Source organism: Salvelinus sp. IW2-2015, linkage group LG31 (genome assembly GCF_002910315.2).
Source record: "Salvelinus sp. IW2-2015 linkage group LG31, ASM291031v2, whole genome shotgun sequence".
In the NCBI taxonomy this organism is placed as follows: domain Eukaryota; kingdom Metazoa; phylum Chordata; class Actinopteri; order Salmoniformes; family Salmonidae; genus Salvelinus; species Salvelinus sp. IW2-2015.
Genome location: NC_036870.1, coordinates 7,585,337 through 7,606,192, shown reverse-complemented (window position 1 = coordinate 7,606,192; position 20,856 = coordinate 7,585,337). Strand labels below are relative to the sequence as shown.

At 43.1% G+C, this 20,856-nt stretch overlaps 2 protein-coding genes across 5 annotated transcripts in view; one reads left to right on the top strand and one right to left on the bottom strand.

Moving 5' to 3' along the window:
• Window positions 1-344: 344 nt before the first annotated feature.
• LOC111955980 (claspin) lies at window positions 345-19,168 on the bottom strand. Of its 3 annotated transcripts, XM_023976376.2 has the most exons (24): window positions 17,832-18,090; window positions 17,308-17,377; window positions 16,972-17,092; window positions 16,317-16,675; window positions 16,080-16,220; window positions 15,718-15,853; window positions 15,449-15,551; window positions 13,381-13,940; window positions 12,923-13,099; window positions 12,592-12,746; window positions 12,122-12,336; window positions 9,731-9,783; window positions 9,346-9,536; window positions 6,626-7,244; window positions 6,474-6,534; window positions 5,547-5,616; window positions 5,364-5,464; window positions 4,674-4,832; window positions 4,294-4,415; window positions 4,039-4,166; window positions 3,341-3,467; window positions 3,140-3,216; window positions 2,811-2,972; window positions 345-1,784 (listed from the first exon to the last, which is right to left on the bottom strand). In XM_023976376.2, exons 3-24 carry the CDS (start codon window positions 17,036-17,038, stop codon window positions 1,665-1,667), a joined length of 3,903 nt encoding a protein of 1,300 aa, XP_023832144.1. In that variant the 5' UTR covers window positions 17,039-17,092; window positions 17,308-17,377; window positions 17,832-18,090; the 3' UTR covers window positions 345-1,664. The 3 variants fall into 3 exon arrangements, with proteins under 3 accessions (XP_023832144.1, XP_023832145.1, XP_023832143.1); XM_023976377.2 differs by lacking the exons at window positions 17,308-17,377; window positions 17,832-18,090 and adding an exon at window positions 19,079-19,168; XM_023976375.2 differs by lacking the exon at window positions 17,308-17,377 and having other exon boundaries at window positions 17,832-18,091.
• LOC111955983 (protein argonaute-4) overlaps window positions 18,689-20,856 on the top strand; it is a 38,386-nt gene continuing 36,218 nt past the window's right edge. For both annotated transcript variants that reach the window (XM_023976386.2, XM_023976383.2), the window contains exon 1: window positions 18,689-18,916. In XM_023976386.2, coding sequence (XP_023832154.1) covers window positions 18,898-18,916 — 19 coding nt within the window. In that variant the 5' untranslated portion in view covers window positions 18,689-18,897. The remainder of the gene's footprint in view (window positions 18,917-20,856) is intronic.

Genomic DNA, 20,856 nt, shown 5'->3' with positions numbered 1-20,856 from the left:
GGTATTGGTAGATGGGTAAATAAAGAAAAAAGCAGACATCGAATATCCCTTTGAGCATGGTGAAGTTATTAATAACACTTTGGATTGTGTATCAATACACCCAGTATTACCTCAGTTTCCGGAGAGGAAGGAAACCGCTCATGGATTTCACCATGAGGCAATGGTGACTTTAAAACATTTTGAGCTTAAATGGCTGTGATACYAGAACTGAAGATGGATCAACATTGTAGTTACTCCACAATACTAACCAAATTGAAAGTGAAAAGGAAGCCTGTACATAATATTACAAAAAATGCATCCTGTTTGCAACAAGGCACTAAAGTAATACTGCAAAATATTTCCAATAAAATTCAGTGTTTTATTGGATTTGCCACAAACATTACCGAGCACAGTAGTGGCTGCATCATGTTATGGGTATGCTTGTTATTAATCATTAAGGACTGGGGAGTTTTTCAGGATAAAAAAAATAAAAAGGAGCTAAGCACAGGGAAAATCCTAGATGAAAACCTGGTTCAGTCTGCTTTTCAACAGACACTGGGAGATGGCGCCGACAGAGATGGTCGCCTCGCTTCGAGTCATAAAGAAACTATGCAGTCGTTTTGTTTTAGTCACTTCAAATAATGCCACTTTACATTATGTTTACATGTCTTACATTACTCATACGTATACTGTATACTGTATTTTATAGCATCTATTGCACCTTGCCTATGCCGCTCGGCCATCGCTCATCCATATATACATTTTCTCATTCACCCCTTAAGATTTGTGTGTATTAGGTAGTTGTTGGGGAATTGTTAGATTACTTGTTCGATATTACTGCACTGTCGGGAACTAGAAGCAAAAGCATTTCGCTACACCCGCTAACCATGTGCATACAATTTGATCTTTCAGCAGGACAATAACCTAAAACAAAACTGGAGTTGCTTACCAAAAAGACAGTGAATATTCCTGAGGCCGATCTACAGTTTTTACTTAAATGATCAACAACCAATTTGACAGAGCTCGACGAATAAAAAAAACAAAAGGGAAATATTTTACAATCCAGATGGGCAAATCTCTTAGACTTACCCCAAAAGACTACACTGTAATCGCTGCCAAATGTGATTTTAACATGTATTGACTCAGGGATGTGAATAATTATGTAAAATTAGATTACTGTATTTCATTTAATAAAATTTGCTAACATTTCTAAAAACATGTTTGCACTTTGTCATTATGGGGTAGTGTGTAAATGGGTGAGAGAAAATTATATTTAATCCATTTTGAAAATAGGCTGTAACAACAAAATGGGGAATAAGTCAAGGGGTAGGACTACTTTGAAGGCACTGTACCTCTATTTACCTACAAGCAACCTGCATGTGAGTAGAATAGAACACACCAGGATAAAACAGATATTAGAGCATGTGGTAAAACACGCTTTAATTTACAAACTTAAAACAAGTACATTTAAAAACCGCAAAAAAATTTTATAAAATCAAACCCATTCTATTTACATGATAAAAAACCTAATAATTATTCAGGACACAAATTAAGTAGGACACAATCAAGTGTCAATGTGGTTCCCGGGAGAAAGTGTGAATGTTGTTGACACCAGATTTTATAAGGTAGCACACACACTCTGGATGTGTGTGTGATTAGCACATCAGGCACAATTGTCAGACACCTCAGTTCTCCAGGTAACAGAAAATACTTCTTTGGGGTCCTTTGGCTGCTGGTGCGTTGTTTTCTCGACATGGCCGCTTAGCAGCCGGGGCCAAAACCTTGATTTGTCCCCTCTTCTTCAGCTGCGAAATAAAGAGATATTCAGAGTTAAATATCATAAATGACTCCTGTTGCTAAAATAAATGGACCAGAACGTGTCAGAGATATACAGAGCTTGTCAACAAACTCTCCACCACATTAGAAGCAAACGCCCCATGACGATAACATTCCGATTTAGGGATTCTTAATTTCTAARTGGAATGTAATTATTTGGGAGATTTTGGTGCCAGCGTGGAGTCCCATTAGAAATTATACATGTCCAGCTGTGTTTGTGGACGTCTGTATGACTCGGAGCAGTACTACAGCTATTTAAAAATATCAATTACGCCTCAGTTTAAAACAGAACTCCCCAAAAGTCTTAACCTGGTTAGCATGATCCGGCATCATTTTATTGTAATTAAAATTAAAATGTCATCATGACGAATACAAATTTGAGCCAATTTAAAAAAGACAATGTCAATGCCCTGAGATAAAATACAATTTCGTGTTGACGCTGCGTCTTCCCTGATCGGTTCAGAGATTATACATACAATAATATAGATATTCCACACAGATCCAGTTTGGATTATGTCATGTTGTACACATTTTCAGCTAAAAACCGAGTTGCAGTATATGTAAACATAGAAAAAAAAAAAAAGTATGGATAAGAGCAAGCAATGGTTCTAGTCAAACAAAGACTGCACTAACACAGTTTTTACCAGGGAAACATTAACAGCTTGGGCTTTTGGCACCACCCTATGGTCAGACATCGGTACTACACTACCGTCCAAAGTTACCATGATTAGAATTACAAGTACAGTAATAACCAAACTGTCACAAGTTCGAGAAGAAACTAAATGCTCTTAAAAGTGTAATGGATGTTTTTATTCTATAGAAAAAAAATAACTGTTGGGAATGGAATGAGGCTTTCAAGAAAAACAAAACATGTTTACTGAAACACTACACACGGTTGTAGCTACAATACTGACCAACTATCATCCAACTGTGTGCGTTAGGCCCACAGGATTACATATAACACCATTATATTTTCTCTCCATGGTTGGACCTGCCTGTTTTTTGGGGGCTTCTGCAGCCGAGGCCTCTTTCTCTGGCGATAGGCTTTGGAAGACGAACCCTCGGGTGTTGCGGGGGGCTAGCGGGTTCCCCTCGGAGATACAGGCCAGCTTCTGCAGGACGGAGCGGGGCTGGCTGAGCAACGAGCCCCTCTTCACCTGAGGTGGGGTTCAAAGGTTAAATGGAGGTGAAACGGTCATAGAGGCAGAGTCATCTAGTAAAGATTCTTAGAAGGCTCCGATTACACAACAGTGAAAATCATAAGTGTCACACTAGAGGAGAGAGGGTGACCACCAGTCCAGACTAGTATGAGGAAGGTACTGACCATGGTGGGTTGAAAAGGTCTCTGGAAGGGGTTCTGAGCTAGGAATTCTCTGTCCGCCTGGGGTGCAACAGGCAGCTCTGGAAAACAAAACAGAGAGACGGAGGGATTGAGATAAGGGGAGGTTTAAAAAGAGTAACTCTTGAGAAATTCAGTAATCTTTCATATATATATCTATCTCATATCGCTTGTATGTCAGCTCACCTTTCTTCTGTAGTTTCTTGGCGGTCAGTTTCTTGGCCAGCTTCATGAACTGGCTGTCCTCCTCTCCAATCTTCTCCTCCTCCTCATCCATGTCAAAGTCCTCCCCTTTCTTGGCCTTAGCATCTGACTAGAAAGTCAAAGGGAGTTAGACAAACATGAGGACCACACACTACATATAATACAAACCAGGGGAGTAATCATTAGTCCAAACCGTAGGAAAACGTTTAGCAACGAATACGAGTTTATTGGACAAATTCAAGTAGGTGCCTCCCTGTTTCATTCCATTTGGTTCCCAGTGAGTTTCCCCTGACAGAATAGAATGACACACACCCATATGCTATACATACACTACATGACCAAGTATTGGTTGGGCGATTAAGCCTGGCTCGCACGGGGGAATTATCATGCTGAAACAGGAAAGGGCATTCCCCAAACCGTTGCCACAAAGTAGGAAGCACAGAATCATCTAGAATGTCATTGTGTGCTGTAGCGTTCAGATTTCCCTTCACTGGAACTATTGGGCCCGAAACATGAAAAACAGCCTCAGACTATTAGTCCTCCTCTACCAAACTACAGTTGGCACTATGTATTGGGGCAGGTAGCATTCTCCTGGAATCCTCCAACTCCAACTCGGTAGTGAGTGTTATAACCAGAGGACAGACGATTTTTGTCCACATACTTTTGTACATGAAGTGTACCTGTTCTCGTAGCCACTGCTCCCTCTCCAGCCTCTCTTTCCTCCTCTGCAGCTCTGCATGGTCCAGCTCTTCCTCCTCATCCTCTTCCTCCCCCTCCACCCCCATTCCGTCCATGTCAAAGCCATCGTCTAAAGAAAGAAAAGCACCACAAAAACAGAGACAGCATTGGGTTAAAACACGACCGTTGAATAAAGCTTGTGGAACAGAAAAGCAGGATATCTGTCGTAGGAGGACGCCAACTCAGGACACACCCACCTATGTTCTTCCAGCGGAAGCGGCGAGCTCGGCCCGGCCCGTCTGAGTGCAGGTCCCCGTCGGCTAGGTAACGCTCTTGGTACAGCCGCAGTCGCCGCTTGTCGTCGTCAAGGACCTGTTTCCTGTAGACGAGCAGGTTACACTAAGCTTTAGGGTAAAAAATATTCACAGACACCATATGATTGGTTGCTTTTTTCAAAAAAGATGAACAAATGAAACCTCTCTACTACCAAACCTTACCTATGAAGATAAAGCACATTGTGCTTTGTTAAGGTAACCCAATAGTAATAGTATTGACTATAGAAGGTCTTAGATTTTTTTCTCTCGAGGTATTTAGAATGTTATTTTTTGGGGGTGGGGGTATTTGCGTCAGTACATACATGTGGATCTTGTTGACCTGGTCCTGCAGCTCTTCATCAGACGGCAGCTCGTCCAGCAGCTCCTCCTCCTCATATTCATTCTCACCGTCATCCTCATCCTCACTGCCGACATCACTACCTGAGAGCTCAGCCTCAGAGTCCACAAACTCTGCCATGCGCCTGCAGAGAACGGAAAACACAACCAGACGACATGAATACCAAGTGGGCTTGAACTAACCTTCTGTGCGGAAACCGCATTCTGATACATAAAAGGGGTTTAGAGTTTGTGCAATTGAGCTCATTTTCAAAACAGGACATTCGACAGACACTCATCCTAAGACCTAAAGTTATATTGGCAGACTAAGGTATAGGTGAATGTAGAGGCACTGGGAGAGATATGTTGTCTTAAATACTATAAAAATAATCAATCCCATATCCTCTTTGCCGAAGCAAAACAGAATTGTGTTGTATGCAGGGTGGTATGTAATGCCTTCTGTGCCATGCTGTCTTTGAGCTCATCTTTTAATAGGCTCTACCGTCAAGGAAACCCAACAGACGTCTTAACTTAAACCTTTATTTTTTAATAGTACTACTGATATTTATAAGTGCATTGTCAGGAAAAAGCAAGCACCAAATGCATTTCACTGTACTTGTGCATGTGACAAACTTGAGCTGTGTAAGTTCATCATTCAGGAAGAGTTCTCTACGTACATTTTCTTCCTTCCTTGACGGGGTGCAAACACAGCCTCCCTCTCCTCCTCCTCCTCTACCTCTACCTCGTTCTCTTCATCCTCGTCGCCATCACCGTCTTCCTGGAAGGAAAGGAGGAAGGAGTTAGTTTAGCTGTTTGGGGTATAAGTCATCAACGCAAAGGTGCGATCGCGTGTGCCTTACCTGCTCACTCTGGCTCTCCACGTCTGACAGAAGTCGAAACTCACAATCCTCTTCCACCAGTTTCTCTCGACTGAAACCGCACAGAAACGCATTTAGCCTTACAGGGATCAACTTTTCGATTTCTTTGAATGTATAGCCTTAGTATATCATAGTGGTAAGTACAAGAAGTATAACATAGTACTCCGTTCCTGAATTGAATAAACTTTATTGAGAACGAGAAGGTAAATTAGTCATCGGATACAATATTAGGGCCCCAGAAAATCTGTTTTATTTTTTGCCTGATTTCGTTTTATTCCCCCCCACAAAATTCAGTCGTTTTTCAGGTTTTCACCCTCAAAAATCACTTAAAAGAAAAACTAGAATGGGATGTTCTAAATCCACAACAATGCTCAAACTACATCAGGAGAAAACTTGAGGTGTGGTAAAATCTAAGAAATGTTGAATTGTAGGTGTAGTGCACAGTTTTTAATGCATGTGCACGCACACCAGCCAGAAAGCGTTGTTCGGTTGGCAGTGTTTCTGTAGCAAAATAAATGGCTGGTTTAATGCAAATAATCATGATATCATTCTGCCAGGTAGGTATAGGCTACTTTGTAGTTAACATTTAATTTAGGTTTTTGGAAAAGCCTTTCAATCTACCAGTAGAGTAGAAGGTTATCATTAGCATTATCGCTAACGGCTGCACAGAGCATAGACTAGACATACGAGCACCACACAACACAGACAGTGGTATTCCTGTGCAGGAAAAAACGAATTTCTACATTTTGTCTTATAACTTGGACAAATAAATGAACTTTCTAATAAATGACAACACATTTAGTTTATTTCCTAATAAGTTCACTACATTTAATATTGCTGAAGTCCAATTTAAATGTCTGGAGTCAGTGATTGTCTGCGTCTAAAAAACATTAGGCTAGCTCTTTTTACCGGTCTTCCGCAGTTGAGGAGTGTGGGGCGTAGCTCGAGTTGGATCGCAAGGGGGAGACACCTATACGGAGAGAGATTGAGAGGAATMGAACCAAAACATTATTACACCCAATCACCCAGACATACACCCAATACTTGGGAGACACCCTTACCGTGAGTAGTAAACTTCCCAGAGCAGAGGCCGAGCAGCTGATCCATGTCATCGTCTCGGTCCATTTCCAACTCCATCTTCTCTTCCTCCCTTTTCCTCCCTTCCGCTCCCTCCTTCTCCCTTTCTGCCTGTGCGGTGGGGAACACTCCCGAACACAGCCCCAGCAGCTCATCCTCCTGAGTCGCCCCCAGCCCTCTAACTCCTCCCTCGCTCTTCCTCTCCTTCGCTCCCTCCGTCTGTGTGGTAGGGAACATTCCAGAACACAGCCCTAACAATTCATCTTCCTGCGAGGCCCCAAGCCCCCCTACTCTGCCCTCTCTGGCCGTCCCAAACCCACCAGAGCACATTCCTAACAGCTCCCCCATGTTAGCGTCCATAGCGTTCTCATCCAGGCTGGCCAGTAGGAGCTGCCTCTTGTGGGAGCGCGGGGGGCCAGTGCGGGGCCCCACGTTGAGGAAGCCGTCGGCGTCCAGGAGCTGGGAGTCCTCCTCCAGAGAGAAGCGACCCTGAGACGGGGCCCCCAGGGGGCCAGAAGACTCGCCAGGGGAGGGGGGAGCGTACAAGTCCTGAGAGTCCTCCACGGGCAGCGAGAGGGAGGGCTCGGAGAGTTTCCCTGAGCTCTGTGGGATGGAGGGGGGGGTACTGGGGATGAGTCTCAAAGGAGTCAGTCTCAACATTTATAGAAACTGCCTTTCTGAATCCTAACGTAACAATAAACATGTCTGTAGGGATTTGGGGGAGGGGTGCTGCTGCTCATCCGAACTAAAAATACACATTTGGACACAGAAGTTTTAGCCTAAATGTAGCAACTGAAATATAAACACTGACTGTAGGGCTATTACTCTCACATGTTGCCTAATATAATGGGATTTCTTGCAGTAAACTGATACACCAAATGTTAATTTAGTCTTGGGAATAGGAGTGGAGAAATGACTTTCAGCATCTTGAGAGAAAGAGAATGCACAGTTAGGGACCGTGCAAACGTGCGGCCTTTGTCAGTGACAAAAGCTGACAGTAGGCTATTCCAACCACATAAAAATATATATCCAGGACAAACTGAAATCTAAATCAGATTCATGTTGGATCGTTTTCACAGCTTTTAATTTCCTTGAAACCTACGTCATTTAGACATTTTGAAGGGAAAAGCTTTCGCAGTTTATTTTGTTGAGTTAGGCTATTGCAGGTTTGCCCCGGTCGCTACACGTCCTTGCTCTGTGAGCAGAAATGGAAGACAAAACTTTACCAATGTCAACTAGATTAGGCTTAGGACTATTACTGATACATTCATTCTATTAATTTATTACATTGTTCTGGTGAGCTCTGCTTTTTTGTCTCCTAAGGCAACAAGTAATGAGAGAATAGTAGCTGCAGGCCTAAGTCGGTCAACAAATAGCCTACAAAATGTTGGAAATTATATGCAGAATTCCCCCCCCTCGCTAAAATAGGGGTGAAAGTAGACAGACAACTGTCTGGGACAGTGACGCATACGAACAGCAGTGGAGGCATCAATGAATTCAGGCTACATGTGTGCCTAATAGTCCCTGAATGTCATTACACGTCCGGTGTTAATAGGCGCCCTTTCCGTTCATCAAAATGGAGGTGCGCGCACTGTTTCAGATGCTGGAATCATTATAGAGTGGATCGAACGCACACAGGTAGCCTACTCTTAAGTGATTTGACAGTAGCTAGGTGTCCATCTAATTGGCGACAGAGTTTCATGCAAATAGTCTAAAATCTGAATAAAGAAAATATGCGCATTTTCCCACCAGTGGTGTAATCAGTGAGTGATAGTGCACACAATGTATTTATCCGCTTTCAGTTTTCATGTATCGAAAAAAAGAAGAAAAAAGTTCAATGTCTTTCCATCGCATTTTCAACTAGACCGATAGTTTTGTCACAAAAACTGTTGCGTTAAATAGTAAAATGTGCTTACTGTGGACTTTGCAAGTGCGCTCTAGCCAACAGCTCGCAGATACAGTGTGGGTAGGCTAGGTCACATGATGAGATAAGCTTATTATGGATAATGATTCTTAGATTGATGCTTGACTGCCATTTGACAATCGCCATGTCACCAGAATAAGACCCTCTTTATTTATTGAAAGGGGCATCAAGCACGTCACCGTGCACCTTCGCCACCCTGTGAGGTTCATCATAACTTATTTCATCTGTAGCCTAATAAACGGCATGCTTTCCTGAGTTGAAGTGGGAGGACCTCACACACCATAGTTTACTTCCATATGATGGTTATTATATCAATACTTGCGCAAAGGCGTTTCCACCACCATTTCTCGCGTAATGAATTTTACCGACAAAGATCACAACAAACAAATGATCTGTCAGCATTTAAAAAAAGGTACCAAACCATCACAGCGGTCGTGACGGAAACGTGGTTTATCAGATGAAGCATCATGCCTGGTTGTGTTCATGACACATTAAAATGCAATACATTTTTTTACAGTTAAATTAGTCTTTACTATCATGCCCAATGGAAACAAATTGGCAAGCACACATAGGAGGTCACTGCACCCCCAGTCAAAATCGTTCCGCGGTCCCTGATTGAATTCACATAACGCATGCATTACTGGGAGACATGCATACTTGGGTCTGCGTGGTTACGATTGGCTCTCTTCTGACACTTTTATACTGTCATACAGTGGTAAGGAAAACACAGCGCCCTAGACATACAGGATATGAACCCCCCCTACACTGTCAGCGTCTCACCTTGGAGGCAGATCCCAGGAAGCTGGGTCTGAAGAAGCAGGGTGAGGGGGAGCGGAAGGTTCTGGCTGACAGGCCTCTGCCTCCTGTTGTGCTGCGGTTGACAGGCTGGTAGGACGGCAGCATGGAGCCCAGCAGCTCAAAACTACTGTTGTGACTGTTGTCCTTGGCCAGGGACAGAGAATCTTCTTCCTCTGTAGTAGAAAAGAGACATAGAACTTGCAATACAATTTTACCAGTGAAACTTCCCTTTGTCAGAACCCCACCAAATTTTTTTATTACCTAGACTGGAAAAGAGACACCTGATTCCATCAAGGATTTGAGAGTATTTTATGAAGGAGCATAGTTATGACAATTTACTTGAAAGTGAGATGTTCAGTCTACTCACCCATTTTTGTGTAACTGTCTTGACCACCGGGCCCTGTCCTCTTTACACCATCTCTGTAAGAAAGACAAAATGTAACAACTTGGAGGGACAGATAACACACACACTTACTAACTCACTTAGTATATACACTTACCTTACACCAGTGTTCATTTTGGTACTCTATTTTAGATGTAGTCTAGTCTTAGTCATTTTGACTAAAATATCATTCAGTCTTAGTCACATTTTTGTCATTTGAATAATGATTGTCTAGTATTGCCTCATTAACCTATAGTAAACATAAACCACTGACTTCTATGGGCACAAACATACATAGCCTTGTCCTACCAACTTTTTCGGAAGAACATCCTATTCTCTCCCAACAGCAGAAACATGACAAACATAAGAATATATCATAATTATATGGCCATGTGATAATTATCTTGCGCCGCGAGAGCGAGCTGGTCACAGATCACCAGATGGTCCCCTAAAGTACTATGGGTTGCACCTCCGTCACGTCACTGCCATTGTTATGAACCGGTTCAGATGTCGCAGCCACATTGCTGTCCAAAAGTAGAATGGGAGCTAATGATCYTTTCGCCCAGTGATTTAGTCAAATCACAAAACCTTGAGTCCGAATCGAGTCCCTATGGCTTAAATCTTGAGTCCCAGTCCAAGCACTCAAGTCGGAGTCACTGGGTCCAAATTAACTCAAAATAAGAYTTAGTTGCCCAGTCAGATAGTGTGGTGGCAAGATTAATTTTGTCAATAACTTGTTTGCTATCCCATTTCCTTTCTGTGCCACCAAATGTTTGCATATAGGCTACTGGTAATGTTACCTGGGAAACAYTAAGTTGCAAAACGTTCTTGAATGTTGAAGATAGAAATTCCATTAATATATACATTTTATTATTATTCAACACGTCAGAGGCATGTTTGTTCTACATAGCATATTTCTAACAACGTTCCAAAACAAAAATGCTGCTATTATGGATCATATCTTTTGAACGGTAATAGCTAGAATCAAGACGTTTTCTCTAAGGAAAAGAGAGACTTTGCTACAGAACGTGGCTAAAAAATGCAGTGGGGAAAGGTTGAGCGAGGCTACAAATTAAAATTCAAAAGATCAATAATTTCACCAAAAATAATTGATAAAAAATAATCACATTAATTGTTTAAAAAAGTAATGTCTTGGTCACACACAGTGCATCTATTTTGGTACACTAGAAGTACATTGATTTCCATTGGAACACTGCATTTGCCTTGTACCGTTGCGACGCAGAGGCAGTTGCAGTGCGTTCTGTGTGGTGCATACGTTGGATTTATTGAACCTATGCATCAAACTGTATGTGTAGAGGGCTTGAAAGAAAATGGAAGGTGAATGTTGAACTTTGGTTGCACACATAACCAGATGATGCCGCGTACCATTTTGCGCAATGACGCTGTCGAGGCGCAAATCAACTTTGGATGGCCTTATTCGCGAGTGTCGGTGGAATATTCTTGGGGACATGACGAAAACATGAACACATGCTCATAACAGCTAAACAGTTAACTCGAGGGTACAAGATATGCCTTGAAATGGCTACCTAGTTAGTTCTCTATGAATATTTTATAGGCTAGGCCTACCTGCTGCAGCAATGTCCGACTGTCTCGCTCTCTCCTTGAGCACCTGACCACTCGTCTTGCACACATGCAGGTGATGCACAAACGCAGACGTGTTGAAGTGTCATTACGATCCGACGTTGATTTTTACTTGACTGACAGATTGTGCCTAAGTAAATGACATGAACAGAAATGAAGTGTATAATTGGAAAGGAAGTTGCAGTGCGTTCTGTGTGGTGCATCTGCCCACACGCGTCACTTGCTACCCGGTAGCTCACCAGCTGGTGTGCCAGGTGAGGCACTATCTTCCCATTGCTGAAAAAGCCTGTGCATATCTGCTGCTAATATTAATTGCGCTCATCATTGAAAAGTTCTGAATCTCGCCAAAAACTCGTGTCCAGTCCACTTTGTCAGATTTCAGTCAGAGATAACTGTCTCGTTTTAGTCAACTGAAATTAAAAATAATTTAGTCTATTTAGTCAGTTATAGTCTRGTCAATTGCCACAGAAATATTTGTGTTAGATGAATATTTGAGTCACTACTTTTGTTGACGAAATTAAACACTGGCTTACACACTTTTTCAATACATTACTTGAATCCAGTACAGTCGAGAAGGAGTCGAGGACACTGACATCTGGACACTTGGATATAGACAGCACTACCCTTTTCATTCGACAAGGCTGCCCATGACCAACGACATGGAGCGCTACATCGCGTGCTACTTTGCCTTATGCAGGCCTGCAATCTGAAGGCCACGTATTGTCAGCCTATGTACGTGGCCGAGACTCCCAAATATCAGCACCACACACATACCCGGTGCGCGAGCAGGAGCTGCTCGCAAACAGCATGAGGGTTCCGTCTGTGTTGAGCAAGTCTGGTGGGGGAGAGGGACCCTTTAATCTTAACGGGGAGAGGCTCCTCACACCCCTCTGTGCCGCGCTGCCCTCCTCCTGATCGTCATCCTGGTCGTCATCCTGGTCGTCATCCTCATCATCAGCATCACCACCCCCCAGTAGCTCATCTACACCCTGTGGAGAGACAAACAGGTTTTGACAAAGTACGAAACACACCCACACAATTAATGGTCCCATTACCATAAATTGGACAAGACATTCCCTCTATTACCTTTATTCAAATTTTTCCATTTAAAAATGTTTTGGACTTCAATGTGTTGGTTCCCATCGCAGAGCATCACTGTGAAAAGTGTACGGAAAGCACTGACACGCAACCCAAGACTGCCTGAGGATGGGGGTAGAAGGTCAAAGCCGCCGATCCACTCTTACCTCTTCCCCCTCGGAATCCGTCATTTCCTCTTCCTCTTCCTCGCCACAGTCCTCGTTGTCTAGGCGATGGAGGGCGTCCTTGCGTTCTCGATCCTCCCGTCTCTTTACGGCCATGGCCTGCTGCAGACGGGACTTCAGGTTGGTCAGCTTCTCACCTGAGGAAAGGGTGAAACAAGACTGGTTAGGAAAGAATATTGCAGCCAGTGGGCAGAGAAATTAAGACATTTGGAAATATATGTGTGGCTTGCTATGCATGGTATGGGATGCCTCTTTAGCAAGTGTGTGTGTGTGGAGGTTTAGAGAGAACGTGTGTGTGAGATGGTGTTTGTACCAGGCGCGGTGTGTGCAGCCTCCTCCTCCTCTTCCCTGATGGTGGTGGTGACAGTGTCATGGTGGAGCTCATCGCTGCTGTCTTTACGGATGACGCTGAGCTGCACAGTGCGTTCCCCTCTGGGCCGGGCCACGGGCTGGACGTGACGTAGGAAACGCTCCTTCAACGCCTCTACGCCTGAGGGGGGAAACAAACAGGTTAACTACAGAAGACCATAACATAACATCACAACCAACTTGACTGGGTTTCTCCTCAACCCAATTCATTCAAGGTCACCCATTTCACCACAATACAGTGTGCTTGTGTRGTGACCCACCAAAATCCTTTTGTGTGCCACATAACTTGTACAAAAGCATGCATCTAAACACAAGGCTTTAAACCCCAACCCACCATTTGGAAAATACTGTGCTATAGAGCTCTGACATTAAGGKGCTGAACATTTGCTGTGGTGCTCTCACCTGGGTTAACCTGAGAGGGRTCCGGATCAAAGGACCCATCGTCAGCACACAGTTTGGGGACAGGCGGGGGCTCCACCCCCAGCTCCCTCAGTCTAGCCAGCCTGTCCTTCTTGAGTTTTGGGACTGCTGGTGCTACGGGGTGCACACTGGCTGGAGCAGGTAGCGGCTGAGCTCCATCCCAATCCCCTGCCTTCACCTCCATCTCCTGGGCTTGAGAGTCAGAGGGCTCTGCCTGGTTCTGCTCTGGGGGTCCAGCCTCCATAGACTCTGGTGGTGGAATTTCAGCACCACCAAACACTGAAATATTAGCCCCCTGCATAATGGCGGCCAGTTCAGGTAGTGGGAATTCATCGTCGTCGAGCTCCTGGGTTGGAGAGGTCTCTCCTGCCCTGCTGTGGTTCTCCTGGTGTGGGGAGGAAGTGGCCGTTGGCTGGGAGAGAGCTTGGGTCTGGGTGGAGGGTGGGTCCAGGGAGGCTGAGGGCTGTTGGGACTCCTTGGGTGGGTTGGGGGGAGGAGGTGTTGGGGTTGCCTCCTTTATCAAGTCATGATACTTGGCAGACCTTAAAAAATAAATACAAATAAAAAGGGTTTATATGCTTAAAAAGGGGCGATCTGGAGTTCAAACAATAACAAAATGGGATCCCTACCACTGTTTTGGTAAAAAGCTGAGGGATAGGGCAGGAGAAATGTAACAATTCAAATTCAGACAGATATGGATGCAAGGACTGACCGCCTATTAGGTCTGAGAATTACCCGGGACCTCACGATACCATATTATCACGATACTAAAAGGAGACGCATGGTCAATACGACGTCCGCATTGGCCGTGCAGCATTTACAGGGATAAGGCCTCTGCAGAAGTCATGGAATTCATACTTCTTGCGCTTCGTGGAGCAGTGCAGAGCTGTTAAGCAGAGCTGTTGTGAAGGAAGTTGTCAAGGAAGTGAGTGTGTGTTTATACCTCCTGTCCCCACCTACCGTCAACAAATCATGTCAATGCGGAGCTATACGGAGCCTTGCACATCGTTACAAAATTTGGCAGGCGCGATGCAGTACGGAGCTGGAGATGGTGCTTTGCTGGTGACACTGTCTATGATTTATTTAGAATTCAAGGCACAATCAACCAGCATGGCTACCACAGCATTCTGCAGTTATACGCCATCCCATCTGGATTGAGCTTAGTGGGACTGTCAACAGGGCAATGACCAAACACACCTCCAGGCTGTGTAAGGGCTATTTGAACAAGAAGGAGAGCGATCGAGTGCTGCATCAGATGACCTGGCCTCCACAATCAACAGACAACCACCCAATTGAGATGGTTTGGAATGAGTTGGACCGCAGAGTGAAGGAAAAGCAGCCAACAAAGTGCTCAGCATATGTGGGAACTCCTTCAAGACTGTTGGAAAAGCATTCCTCATGAAGCTGGTTGAGAGAATGGCAAGAGTGTGCAAAGCTGTCATCAAGGCTAKGGGTGGCTACTTTGAAGAATATAAAATATATTTTGATTTGTTTAACACTTTTTTGTTTACTACATGATTCCATGCGTGTTATTTCATAGCTGATGTTTCCACAATTATTCTACAATGTAGAAAATAGTAAAAATAAAGGAAAACCTTTGAATGAGTAGGCGTGTCCAAACTTTTGACTGGTACTGTATATATATATATATAATATATAATATAAATATATATATATATATATATAGTTTATTTTTATTTTTACTATCGATATAACAGCATCGGAAATAATATTGCGATATGTAACTGTATTGATTTTCCCCACCTATATAAAATTATAGTTTTAACCATGTTTTGAGACTATACAGTGTTTGTTTACAATGATTTTGTTCACAAACAAAGGAGTTAAACAAGCTATTTTAGGTTCTGATAGGGTACGACAGCTGAACAAACCTCATGAGGCATTTATAAGTTATATTCTTAAAGAATCAAAGGGTATATAAGATTGCCCCTTTAAATTATTTGGACAAAACTAGATGAGCATAGTTCAGTAATTGCAAAGACAAAGCAGGTAGAAGTAAAGAAATCCTGGTAGATAAATGTCTTCTCACTTCAGTAGTGCCATAGCAGAACCCTCAGGTCGGGCTCTCCTCTTGAAGAACTGGTCGATGCTCTTGGGCTCAGGCATGTGGTAGGGCAGCCCGCAAGTGGATTCTGCAAAGGAATTAAGAACATGCAACAAGAAACACTGGGTTGGACAATAGAAGCCACACAGGAAAAGTGTGTAGCAAGCCATGTAGAGGCAAAGCATAGTGGAACACGGGCAATACACTTCATATAGGGACACGCTATTGTAATATGCACGTAAGAACAAACTGACCTCGGACCAGCCTCTGGGTCTCACTGTGCAGCTGCTTCATGGCCTCCTTGCTGGCTCGAGCTGCCTTCCTCTCCTGGGGACGCTGTTTCGGTCCAGCCTCATCATCATCTCCCTCATCATCATCAAATAAAAGCTCCTGAGGAAAAGATACAGAGCATAGTTCTGATACACATCGTCTGCCTGCACAGCACAATATACAGACACAAAGCTATGTAAGATTAGTCATAAACTCAAATGAACTCACAAACCACTTCACATTCAAAAAGTTATCCTGTGTGATTTATTTCTGGCATACGCATGCTTTTTAGTGACCTCACACCTACTCCTGAACTACAGATAGGACTTTTAAATGTTGCTCTTACCTTGTGCTTCTTGGATTTCTGCTTTACTGCTGCTCTGATGGCATCCAGAGACTCTTCATCATCATCCAGACCAGCGTCATATAGGTCATTGTCACCAAGGAGACAGCCGCTGTCATTCAGAGCACGGGGCAAAGGGGTCTCCTACAAAACAGAGAGTGATGGGAAAAGGAGTCTACTTCATTAGAAAAATAGTCAAAACTCTGAATTTTATACTGTCACTATAACTCAACCTCTCACCTCTTCAGGTCTCTCTTTCTTCTTCAGTCGCTCCACAGCTTTGCTGCGCTTCTCTTTCTTCTCTCTGTGTCTCTGGCTCTTCTCTCTCTTCCCTTCCTTCTGTTTCACATCCTTTTTTACCAGCTCTTCCTCCTCCTCTGGCGCGCTGTCATCACTGTTGATAGGGGCAATCCGGGATATCTTCTTGCTCTTTAATTCTGCCTTTTTGACCTCTTCCTCAGCAGTCTCCATCTCATCTCCGCTAGATGCTGACAGGACCAGAGCCTCTGCCATCTCAGGCACCACCTCCTCGCTATCACTGTCTCTCAGGGCCTTCCGACAACGGGACCGCCGGTTCACTGTGATGTCATCATCCGAATCTGGGAAAAATATTACAAGCCATCTTAATGACTAAATGCGGGAAGGGTGCTATTCCGTTTACGTCACAAAGCAAACTATTTCCTACTAAAGTAAGTAGGTTAGTTTGCATTGGTAGTTGAATTGCCAAGTACTGTAGTTTGCGTCAATGGTTGGATAGTCTAAAGTCAAAGACAATCCATTGTTTCTTATCACGAAGCAAATGGCCCAGTCCAGAACAGTCTATTTACATTAACAGGGGGCTCTGGTCAGGTGATCTGTTTAGGCACTGATCACCCGTTTTGTTGCGTCACTATACCTTGCGGGTCGACAGTATTGGTAATCATCTCAGAAACAATCTGCAGCTCCTCCACTGGTGAGCCCATCCCGCTGTCTGAATCACTCTCGGCTACTGGTTCCTCAGCAGGGAGCTCCAGTGCCTGGATAGAGAGGGGGGGGGGAAATGACAGAAATTCACCTAATGTTTATGTTGTTTGAGGGAACCATGCTGGTGACTATGCCCCTCTCTTTCCTACAAAATAATCATGGTCTGTCTTCTTCCCAGTGACGAGACATAAGTAAAACTGATGTAAACATAGAAAAATTGAAATGTGAAGAAAAACTATTGTAAATGTAGGTGAATGATCTTGCTTGCTTAAATGTGATGCTTGTCTGTTGTTCAATGTTGGGTCGACAAATGGCTGTTGTGGCGCCTTCTCTCTCAGCTGCCACAAAGAGCATACGGTTACCGTAGTTAGCCAGCTGGACATTCAACAGTGGCTAATGTTACACATAGCATAGAAAACTGGCTAGAATAGTTTACACAATGTTAATTGTTTACACAGTCACATTGTTACCCTATGCAAATGTCTAACAAACAGTCGTTCAAACTAGCCAAAGGACGAGGATTGCTAGCTAGTTAATCCAACTCAATCAGTAACAAGTCAAGTAAAGTTAGCGAGCTAACGTTAGCGAGCTAACGTTAGCGAGCTAACGTTAGCGAGCTAACGTTACGTTAGCGAGCTAACTAGCATGGGGTTATGGCGGACTCAATCAATCCCCACCTAATGTTAGTCAAAATTAACCTAGTTAACGTTTGTTTAATGTGTTGAACGTTTAACTATGTATTTTATTTAGCTAGCTAATGTAACTAACAATTTGAAAATATACATTTCTTACCTGTTGAGAGATCACCACACTCATCTTATTAAGTTACTTTATCCTCCTTTTACTTGTGTATTTGCAGTGAACCTGCATTAAAACCGTGAAATCAAGACTTCCGTACCGTGTTCAATTCTTTCCGACCATAAGACAGTACTATTGGTGCAAAAAAAGTAAAAATGGTTGCCTAATAAAATTAAATGGTGTTATTGATCCGCATTTAGCTAGCTTTCTCTCCCTCCCGCTTGTTCTTGTTCTGATTTAATCATTTTTTATCTTTCGCGCGCTGACAATGATAGTCTATCCTTACATCTGTCAGTCATTGTCGTTGTGCTTTTCTATTGGATGATACTCAAAATTGATGTCCACCCTCATCCAATCGTTGGATGGTGGTTATGCCAATAACAGAGCAAAAACATTTGATTGGTAAATCTACGGTCACACAGCTGACCAGACATGTCCACCCCCACTCCACGACAAAAACAGGGCAGGCCAGTTTATTAAGTATTTTATTTTCTAACACAGATAATGTACATTTTGTTTTCAATGCAATGTCAAGAAAATATTGTCAACTGAGTTAGTAAAAGTAGGTGGAATCAAAATAACAATGAGTGTTTAACTGGGTAAAATAAACAAGAGTTTGGGGGAAATGTAGGAAGATGATCTGGAGATAGGGGATGCAATTATTTATAGTCTAATGACAAACAAGTAAGATACAGCTACTTAAGTACTGTACTATGACTTAGTAACCTGATGTATTATGAGTCACATTTACAGTAAAAGGTATGTTGTCTAWTCGGGTGGAGTAGTGTACTAACCATAACTACATGGGTGGTGCTCTTTTGATACTGCTGCGCAAGCGCAGAATTAATTTATAGCACCTCCTAGCGCATGCTCATTTCCAAATCTACAGGATCTGTTTTAAATCACTCAGAAGACAACGCATCCACAACACTGCTGGACATTTACGCATTATATTCCCTTTCTTAAATTAGCCCCCCTCAGCTTCGCGATACCGCCCCCAATTTCAGTGTCGGTACGGAGCCGCCAGGCCGGGACAGAGACGGAGAGAGAGCCCTCGGCCATGGAAGCGCTCGGACCCGGTAAGAATATGATATGAGAATCCGGTGTCGGGAGTGTGTTCCCCTATTCATTGCTCAACTGGGGACCGTGGTTGTAGGTAGGCCTCGACGACAGAGAAAAAACAAACGAGCATATCAGGCCCAACGTGTGTAAGATGAATACAACGGAGATCAGGTTCTTACCGTGACTACTACAGCCTGATGAACACATGTTATGCAAGACAACGAGAGATCTTGTTTTCGTCAATCTCGGCTGCTGGTTTTCTAACTGAAGCGCGCAGCTCGATACTAGGGCTAGACTGCATTGTGTGTGTGTGTGTGTGTGTGTGGGGGGGGGGGGATTTAACCAAAGCCTTCCGTGTCGTGTGTCTGTTATCTAGCATGTCGTTTCATCATCAAACACGCAAATTTTTTTCAGCTTTATGATACGTTTAAAACTATTCCAGTTGAAATACGTATGCACACATAGCTTTAGAAAATGTTAATACGAAGCCTAGTAACTAGGTAATTGTGCAATCGACACACTGTCTTCCTTTCTACCTATTGAACGCGACGAGAGACGCGAAGTAACGTTACAATGCTGCTGCACTGTCTTTGTTCACCCTGAAATATTTAAATATTATTGACTGTTAGTTGGCAGTACATTATTTTAAAAACGTGTTGATATGCTTTCTTGGATTTCTGTCAGTGGTTTGGTCGCCTGGGAGTAAATGATCATGCTCCCGTGCATGCATGGAATGGAGCCTGGCTTTTGAGTAGATCGTGTACTCCATACGTACTATAACAAAACCAATTTTACTGTGACGCAATGGCTACTAGTTGAGTTAGAGGATGTCACACACGGGATGTTGCACTGCCAATTGACAGTTTACCAATATGTATGGTTTTTTCACACCTGATATACAAATAACTTTCATGCAGCTGGTGTGAATTCCTATTATTATTAAAAGGGATTAACAAGTTATCACCCTTTTGTCGCCTGATTTTACAGAAACAATTTTCCCCAGCAATGAAACTCATGCTGTCACTTACTACCAGAAGCATATACGTTCTTCTCAATTTCCTGTTTGCCATGCAAATGTTAAGTGTCACTTTAGGTGGAATTGGTGGACACAATGTTTACATCCACACACAAGCTTGGGCATTTATGCATAGGCATATATAATAGCCTAATTTGCATTTTATGGTATAGTGGAAGGCTTCAATGGTTGTTTAACCTCCGTTGTAGCAATGTAACTTTCCTCCATGTTATATAGAGCCTACTAGTTTAGCATGCAACCACTTCACAGCTGCCATTCTGCTCGCTATTGTCTGTGCCAAATCATCAAAAATGCCAAGTGATGGTCTTTCTAGAAATCATTGCAATGCAGTACACCTAAATAACCTCCTCAGACCTTATCAGCTGCATCTCCCTGAGCATCATCACATACAGTACATGAAAGCTTGTTTATCATCACATACAGTACACGAAAGCTTGTTTATCATACATACAGTACACGAAAGCGTGTTTTCATCACATACAGTACACGAAAAGCTGTTTATCATCACATACAGTACACGAAAGCGTTGTTTATCATCACATACAGTACACGAAAGCGTGTTTATCATCACATACAGTACAGACGAAAGCGTGTTTTATCATCAATCCGTACAGAAAATTTATAATCATACAGTACACGAAAGCGTGTTTATCATCACATACAGTACACAAAAGCTTGTTTGGTTAGAAAATGTAATTATCCTCCTAGGGGGAATTAGTTTTGCTGCAGAATGATCCATAAAAACCCACCATAAACAAAGGAAGAAATGTAGGYCATAAAATATGCATTTCACAAGGTTGCTGCTATAAGGACAGCAGATGGGCGTGTTCAGTAGGCTAACCTTAGTTGATCCATAATCTGGGCCAAGCTGGCAACGAGCTATCCCGTCTTTTGGTTGTGAACGGCTGATGTGCCCCAGCA